This window comes from Anneissia japonica, unplaced genomic scaffold (assembly GCF_011630105.1).
Source record: "Anneissia japonica isolate Jap-2015-1 unplaced genomic scaffold, ASM1163010v1 scaffold287858_len863314_cov180, whole genome shotgun sequence".
Classification (NCBI taxonomy): domain Eukaryota; kingdom Metazoa; phylum Echinodermata; class Crinoidea; order Comatulida; family Comatulidae; genus Anneissia; species Anneissia japonica.
The window spans coordinates 33,890-43,560 of record NW_022693771.1 but is presented as its reverse complement, the minus strand read 5'-3'; the positions used below and the strand labels follow the sequence as shown (position 1 = coordinate 43,560).

Here is a 9,671-nt window from a genome sequence, read left to right as displayed (position 1 = left end):
CACACACATATACATATATATATATACACATATACATATATATGTATGAATAAAAAGTATATCCGCGTTAGTCTGTACAGTATAGAAAGTATAAAGTAAATAACAGCAGCACTTTTGAGACTAACAATATATAATTTATTCTCTAGCTTCGCTAGCTATATAAAGGACACAACAGACTTTCTTATGAAACTTAACAATATCAATAATTTGCCTGAAAACACCTTACTTGCAACAATGAATCATGTAAAATCGCTATACACGAATATACCCCACCAAGATGGGCTGGATGCTATTAAACACACATTGCCGAGTAATATTTCACGTAATATATATTGTTTAGCAGAATTCGTGTTAACACACAACCATTTCATCTTTAACGGATCACACTACCTTCAAATCAATGGTACAGCGATGGGAACGTGCATGGCACCCCAATACGCGAACGTCTTCATGTCCAACTTAGAGAAACGTTTCCTTGACACCCGCACACTCCAACCCACACTCTACCTTCGTTTCATTGATGATATCTTTATTATATGGCCCCATGGAGAAGATTCTTTCAACAAATTTTATACTGATTTTAACTCATTTCATAGAACTATCAAGTTTACCGTTGATATATCTAAGGACTCAGTTGACTTTTTGGACACTACAGTTAAGTTAAATAATGGCCATCTTAGTACATTCATATATAAGAAACCTACTGACACCCAACAATACTTACACGCAACTAGCGCACACCCTAAACATTTTACTCGGTCTATTGTATATAGCCAATCCCTCTGTTACAACCGCATTTGTTCTGATACTACAGACAGAGATAATCATTTAACAGAACTAGCTAACACATTTAAGAAACTTAAGTATGACAAACAAGTAGTTGTCAAACAGATAGAGAAAGCTAAGCGTATACCACGCCAAGACCTACTGCAATACAACGAAAAGACATCCTCTAACCGCACATCGTTAATAACTACGTATCACCCATCACTCAACAAACCCCTCAAGCGCACCATAGATGATCTACAACCCGTCCTACATGATGAAGCCCTCAATGATATTTTTAAGGACAAACCTGTCATTGCCTTTAAACAGCCCCCTAATCTGAAACAACATTTAGTTAAAAAGTAAACTTCCCACTAACAGCGACAATGGCACATTCCCTTGCAATACTAGGACATGCAAACTTTGTCCACATATCAAATCCAGTTACATTGTCAAAGGACCTAACAATAATCGTTTCAACATAAAAGGCACTTATAACTGCATGTCATCCAACATTATATATGCTATATCGTGCAATATTTGCCCTAATGCTCTCTACATCGGACAAACTGGACAAACACTAAGACAACGGATTAATGGTCATAAACATGACATCAAACACAAACTCACCCAAAAACCTGTAGCTAATCATTTTGCATCTTCTGGACACTCAATTAAGAATATGAAAGTGCAAGTAGTTAAGAAAGAATTTTTCAAAAATAGTTTAGAACGAGAAATAGCTGAACAGAAAATAATTACACAATTAGACTGTATAGAACTAGGCCTTAACATTGATCGAGGATTCCTCGCACATTACCGTCAATAATTATTTCTCATCATTGTATGTATATTTTTATATTTCTATAGCTGCCTTATTATTAACTATATTTTTGTCTCATAGTTACCTTACTGTATTTACTGCCTATTTGCTGTTTTTATCATTGACTTTGACATAGACTTATTCTGTATGCTATTTCCCACAGTTTCTTATCATTGACTGTTTATTTAGATTGCTTATTTCGGCAGACTTGTACTTGCTTTGAACACCATTCTTTGTTGTTTTAGGACCGCCCCCATTAATTCAGTTGTATATTATAGTTGTTTCTTATCCCATTTGTACAGTCTCCTGATGAAGTCCACTGTGTGTACGTAAGCTAGAGAATAAATTATATATTGTTAGTCTCAAAAGTGCTGCTGTTATTTACCTTATACTTTATATATATGTATATATACTTATATCATAAACCTCTACATAAATATCTTCATAATTACAAGTACAAAATATTTCAAAATGTTACGTACACAACAAACCTTACAACAACCATATTTCCTTTAATATCACTGTACACGACATCACACCTTTCCTAACTGTTAATGATGATGCATACAACTACTATAACTTTAAATGTTTTACTTTATGCTCAATACACATAACACCACTCCACACAACCTCCAATCACCGACAGCAATTAAACATGCCAGCTATTGGCAGGTGGGCTATTGCATCATTGATGCTCTCGTTTGTATAAAACATTGCTAAACCTCCAAAAACACAGTGCAAACCCCATCCAAACTCTGTGATAATGATTGAATCACATAAGTATAGGACTCAATTTGGTATCTCAATAAAAAGAATCATAATTTTATGTTTAAGAACAGTATTTTATTGAGAGGAATAAGAAGATTCATGTCACTTGTATTCCTATTATTTCATAGTTTCCTAATGTACACAAACAAAGAAGAATTGCATAAGCAAGCTAACTGGGAAGGCAAAGGGCTGGCATCAAGAACAAAACTTATGGAACAGCTTCAAGGTGAGTGTGACTATTAATTTACATAAACAGAACTGAATTGGCCAACTTTAATATTGCCCTTAATTCTTGATCACAAATATTTCTGTAAGCAAGATCTTAAGTGAACTGTTTCCTTCTGGTGATTATGAGTTTGTGCCCAAGGATTTCACTACAGTACAGCTTAGCTCAGATGCTAAACTGGTGGTAGTCATTGTGTGTGCTATGTGGCTCATGTGTGTCAAATACTCCAGACTCAAATAGAACAACACGTAAATATGATAATCAATGTTCACTACCGTATATTCCGGTGTATAAGCCGCACCTGTGTATAAGCCGCCCCCCCCCCCAAAATTAGGACGCGAATATCACAATTTTTTGTGTCACCTGTGTGTAAGCCGCACCTATTTTAAAGCTCCAAACCGTTCCCATAATGTTAAGTTTTTAATTATTTTGAAACATTGACATTATTTATAAATGTTCACATAAAGAAATTTAATCTTTTTCGGCTGATTATTAAACAAACAACAACTGGAAATGCGTATAAACTGCTGGCTACCGCCATGTTAACAACGTACTTGCTCTAGGCAACCGGCCATAGGGAAATCCCCATTTTTTGCTAGACGGTCGTTAAATTTTTAACATCAGTTTAGTTTAAGCAGTTTAATAAAATAAAACACTTATTGAGTATATTTATCTATTTTAAACAATCATTCTATTATTATGTTGACTAATACAGTTGGTATTATGCTAAAAATATTGGTAATTCTAGGCCTAAGTCATTACTAACTACTCACAGCCCACTGTGTGAAGCATGGACCATCACGCACCACGTTTTATAAACAAAACTCAGAACTGGAGAAATATCATGGATACGGAGTTCACGCATGCCCATGATGTATGCCTTTCTACAGTTAAATTCCAGTAAAATAATTATTACAACTTCAAGAAAACTCGTGTTTTTTGTTTTATACGAACAAACTGTACATTGTACAGCCATGTACTGTGATACCATGTGAGCAAGTAAGAGACAATAACTGCTTTACCCACTCTATAAGTAACAAACAAACACTTGTATGCAAATGTGGTTATTAGACCATAACAAAGTGATACACTACAATGTGCGTGTTAAAAAAACACAGAATGCTCTTCAAAAAAAAAAAAAGAAAGAAAAAGAAAAACACCAGGGGATTGTCTCTAGCTGGTGTAATGCCCAGTTCACCTCCAGAAGGATCCTACAGAAATTGTCTTTCATCGATTTATCTTTGGTGTGTTTGACTCGAAAGAAAACCAACCAAGTAATGATCCCTGTGGGCATTGTCATGAATAGACACATAGATTGATATGAGGTGGGTAATTCAAAAGCTGACAGCACTAGGCATAAATCCTAGGTAAACTCCATTATTTCTAATTATAGAGGGTTTTAATGGATTAAAAAGATCTAATTAACGTAATACAAATTACCAATTTGATATACAGTTGACTAAACACCTACATCATGTATTGTTGCCTACTGTATGCATTGTACAGAAATGTGAGATTAAGTATATATAAAAGATGCTATACCATTCCCATCCAACAATTTTAGATGAAAGTTCTATTTATAGTTACTGGTTTTTTTTAAACTTTCAACCTGTAGTGTTTTTCCCGCCATCTGTAATGCTACCACCAAGACGAATGCACAACCTATTAAAACAAGCACTGGAGTACCAGCAGCAGAGGTGTCCTTATCACAACACTAAGATACCTGATAACATAGAATCTGTTTCATTACTCACAGATCATAGCTGCAGTAGGTAAGATGAAAACAAAATGAGTATTATACACCTACATGACAGTCATGTATCAGTATAGTTAATAGTAGGTTGCAGAGTAGTAGGCCTCTAGGCTAGGCTAGGAAGTAAGTACTTTTTCAATCCTTCGATCATACTGTATCACGTCCCACATGTCAAACTTATGCATACTGGTAAGTGAACGCTTTAATTTTGTGGCCCAATATAGGTATTGTTGTAGGTTGCGGCATCCCCGCTAACCGCTCGGTCATTTAATCTCAAATCATTCATATACCATTTGTTATAAAAAAAAATGTTATACCCAAAACTGTTACTAATTTTTGACCCATGTCACAAGGCATTTATTACCGGCATTATATTAAGGTCATAGTGTTCTTATGTCTTGGTAAGCACTGGTAAACGGGATTTGCTTTTTGTGTCAAAAATTGTGACCTCTATGGTGAAAGAGATTGGTCCTTGACCATGTTACGGATTGGCGTGAAGACGATAAACAAAATAATGGAACCTTGTTAATTTGAGCTCCTGTATGAAGAAGGAATAGCCTAGGCCTCATTACTTCTTGATGAAGCCAATAGCAAAATCACCAAAAGACAAATTGAATATGTGTGGATGCTGTTGAAATTCAAAGAAGAGCTAGACACACTCTTTGATCCCCTAGACCCTAGGCCCAGTAGAGTAGTAGGCCTCTAGGCTAGGCTAGGAAGTAAGTACTTTTTTTTTTTCTATGTATGAGGTATATAAAACAAATATTGACTGTTCTAGATTCGGGGAACGGTGAAATCTATTTTCCCCCGGTGGAGACTTCACCGAGGAGCAATAGACTTCACCATTCCCCCATGAGTAATCAATGTTTGTATAATGTATATACACAGCTGAGTCCGCCTAAGTCGAATCAATGGGACTGGTAGCATAGAAATTTAGAGTTTTTGAGAAAAAAATATTATCGTAGAATAATACTATGTGTACGCAATTCCCGGATATCTAAATTTCATACAAAATCCTGTCCCAAAATTATTCCTATTTTTCCTTTAATAAAAAACTCTCCGAAAATAGGAATTCCCTATTCCGAATCTCAGATAATTTGTCCAATTCAGGATGATAAAATTCACTGCTAAAAGAACCGCACGGCAAGTATACCAGATGTTGTAAAAACAAGATGTTAGCTGTTATATTCCAACAGCATTTGCCATGAAGATTATTAGTTCCTATGCATGTATGTCAAATCACTCTTGTATGACTTGTGTGTGTGTGTGTGTGTTGACATTGTCAGGAAAAGTTTTCTAATATTTTGTTTTACTGACAGTAACTTTCCTAATGGTCAACGTGGGATTAAGTGTTTCGTAAATAGCCATCCATCCCTTTTTTCACACTGCACTCAATCTCGCATTGGCTGTGGAAAATATCAAGCTCCATTAACATATAAACTTAAACATAATTACTGTGTTTATTGATACTGCATTTAGTAAATAGGCCTAACCACTTTCAAATAGAACCAAATATTGTTATATTACTGGAATTTTATTTTTTTAAATATATTTTAACTCTTTTTTGTACATAGACATTTTGACCTGAACTTGACCCGTTTATTCAAAAGTATTGTTGATCACAAGTTGATAAAAATTTGAGCAATGACTGGCTTCGTCTTGTTTTCAACTTTGATAGACGTGCGGTAAAACAAGTTTAGTTTAAAATGATATGAATATTCCACTGGGTTATCAGCCGCTTGTAGTTACAAACTCCACGTTTTAAAAAATTGCATAAAATTGACATGTCGTCCTTGGAGTTGAGTATCACTATCACATAGCTTACAGTAGGTCAGCAAAATGTGTTATAACAAACTATGTTTTATTTGTATTTATAATTTGCGTAGAAATTTCACACTTATGTGCTATAAAAATAGTATTATGTATAAAGTGTGCTGATGGATATTTATGAATTACATTTGAAGTACTACAGATAAATTATTTAGTCCAAACCTGTGTGAGGCTATAAGTTTCTTACCGCCACTATCTTTGTATTGTATTGTGTAGGTTGTCTTTTCCTTGCAAGACGAAACAGATTTTAACAGATCACTGTGATGAGGTGCTGTATAGTTGTTTCTCTCCAAATGGCTGCAAATTGGCCACTGGTTCTAAAGATGGCACTCTGATCATTTGGGATGTTATAAAGGTAAAGCTGAGGAAATATTTCCTGTCCTACTAAAGTGTAAATATTTCAGATCCTTGTGTAATTGCTTTTTCCTTACCGATGTAGCTACAAAATTTATTCATATACAAAGGAGTACATATGCATAAACATTGGCTTGTCAACAGTTAATTAGACCAAAGTAAAAAACGTGTTTGTTTCCAGTCCAGCATCTAAGTGGAATATTTTTCACTGCCACCCACCCACCCACAACTGTATACAATAGGAAATCCTCATCAAAAGTCACAAAAACTAGGAAAAAATAATGTTTAATCTAAAATAAATCCCAGGCAGGATTGCTGTTTGATAGAATAACCATGTGTTGTTATGGATTTGTGTAAACACTTTTTATTAGAATCAGAATCAAATTATTTTTATTATTTTTGTAATGTTATTATAAGTGATATAAGTTATATTATTACTTTGCTCTTCACAGGAAACTCATAAACTGAAGTTGGCTCACTCATTAGATGGTAATTCAAGTGGTGTGTTTTTTATGTCTTGGAGTCCAGATAGTAAATATATCATTGCATGCGGCCCAGATGACTGTGCTGATTTATGGATATGGAATGCAGAGGTAAGAGAGGCCACACCCTTGATTACTAGGAGTACTGATCCCATTGTCATTGAAAAATCCTCAGTTATTGATGGTATTTCAGATCATCAGACTATCACCTCTACCCTCAACTTAAACATGCACACAATATTGAAATACAAATTTGCTCTAGGAATGTCTCTGCAATTGATATTCCTAGTTTTCAGAGTGACATAACTCAACTTAACTGCATCTCTTACGATGTATCTGAGAATTGTTTAAATGATCAAGTCAGCCTTTTTTAACAACACGCTTGAATATGCCATCGATTTCCACGCTCCTAAAAAAACGAGTCGAGTTGAGCTACATCTATTTTCTCAATGGTTTAACGAAAGAATTTGTTGAGCCAAGCGGAACATCTTCGACTTGAGCGTCAGTGGAGAGGAACGAAATCAAATGGTGATCATCAGCATTACCTATGGCAGAGAAACCTTGTTGTCCATGAAATTGAGAAAGCCAAGTCTAACTATTATTTGTCATTGTTCAGTGAACATGCAAAGGATAGGAAGACTATTTTTATTTATTTATTTATTTATTTATTTGTTATTTATACTGGGTTTCCTCTTCAGTAACAAATTACTGTTCTCCCAGAGCGCCCAGTACACATAAAACAGTCCACGACACACAAGACAAACATACATACATGATGCTTTACACAAACTAAATCTCAATATGAGGTTTAGGGAGTGGAGTTGTTTTGGTCATGAGAAAAATCCTGCAACTGACAGGAATTGAACCCATGACCCTGGGATTAGAAGGCAAGCATCTTAACCACCAAGCTATTCTAATTCTAATGTTAATGTTGCAGAATCCTTCCTAAAATTTTTCTCAGAAAAGGTTGAAAATGTACTACGTGAACTTCACCCTGTAATGGATCCACACATTATTGACCGTGGCTGCTCTGTCCCCACTCTAACAAACTTCAGCGAAGTTTGTAGTTTAGATGTAATTTCTCTACTTAAGGCGTCATCATCATCATCTGACCTAGATCCAATCCCTACTTCTCTACTCAAGTGTCATATAGTCATCAGGCCAATCTTCAACCTCTCATTTTCTCAAAATTGATTGAAAGGACTGGTCCTTCAAGTTTGTCCCATGTTATTTCAGATGACCTCTTGGATGACATTTAACTTCAGACAGACAAGGGTAAGGTCTCTATCCTGTTATTATTGAACCATTAATCCGTTTTTGATACATTGGATCATAATATTTTATTTGCAAGGCTGAACTGCTGGTTTGGGATTCAGGGATGTGCTCTTAATTGGTTTAAGTCTTATCTCTCTGAACGAACAGCATTTTATTCAAAAATACATGATGCAGTCTGAAGAACGGTAACTGTTAGTCATGGCATTCCTCAAGGTTCTATCCTTGGGCCTGTACTCTTTTCAATCTACATAACTCCAATTGTTAAAATAATCAAGTCTCATGGCTCATGGCCTAAGTTATTGTTACTATTCAGATGATATTAGGTTTATTCATTTGCTAATCCAAATCTGACTGATCTTGCACTGTCTTTATCAAAGGTTGAGAATTGTATTTAGGAAATCCAGACATGGCTTACTGCAAATTCAGTGTATGGTTGTTGGTTCCCGCCGCAACCTTAATAAAGTGGGGTACCACAAATTAGTTGTTGTGATATTGCCATACAGCTATCCCAAACGTGCAAAAACTTGGGATTTACTTTTGCTAGCCAATTGTCCATGGTATATCATGTCAATGCATTCTGTCAAGCATCTCATCTGCACATTTGAAATATTGGAAGAATTCGTAAGAACATTAATACCTCTGTCACTGAAATCCTTGTCAGTTCATTTATTACGTCAAGATTAGATTTCTGTAACTCAGTTCTTTTTGGCTTCCCTATCTCTCACAGACATAAGTTTATAGCCATCTTTTGGTACACAACGATATGGCAGTCACAGTAACGCTAGGTACTTGCAGTAGGGATGATGATGAAGATGATGGTTGTAGTGATTATATCAAATTAACATTTACAGAAGTAATTAGAATAATTCAATCAATCGTAGATTTATTTGGTGCAAGTATCTATAATCCATGATATGGAGGTGCTCGTGGCGCTACTGCCTAAAAAATTACGATGCATGTAATCTCAACAAGAAAGGAGAAAAGTACAATGAATGAAGAAGAAAACAAAAAAAGAACAAAAAAGAAAAAAAAAAATAATGAAAGTGAGAACGGAAATGGAAAGTTTAAGTTCAACCCAACCGATGCTTAGAGAGAGTTCATTCCAACAAGGGGCCAGCAAGATATTCGGGAGATTCGTGCATTAGTGCTTTATAAACTTTATATTGTACCTATTATACCTATTGTGTAATAGAGTGTATCTGGTGGTATTTGAATCTGTTCAACCATGAAGCCTCCATGGTCTAGTGGTTATGACACTCGCCTTGACAACGAGAGGTCGCAGGTTTGAGTCCCGCCAGAGGCATTTTATTACACAATTTCTTTATTCATTTATTTACAGGACTACATTCGTTGAGAGCTATGCTACACGATGTATTTATTAAGTCCTTTATTCGAACG

General features: G+C 35.3%; 1 protein-coding gene across 1 annotated transcript in view; it reads left to right on the top strand.

Moving 5' to 3' along the window:
- LOC117100888 (WD repeat-containing protein 26-like) overlaps positions 1-9,671 on the top strand; it is a 56,870-nt gene that overhangs the window by 22,736 nt on the left and 24,463 nt on the right. The window contains exons 4-7 of the mRNA XM_033240721.1: positions 2,482-2,579; positions 4,195-4,351; positions 6,379-6,517; positions 6,969-7,109. Of these exons, the coding sequence (XP_033096612.1) occupies positions 2,482-2,579; positions 4,195-4,351; positions 6,379-6,517; positions 6,969-7,109 (535 nt within the window). The remainder of the gene's footprint in view (positions 1-2,481; positions 2,580-4,194; positions 4,352-6,378; positions 6,518-6,968; positions 7,110-9,671) is intronic.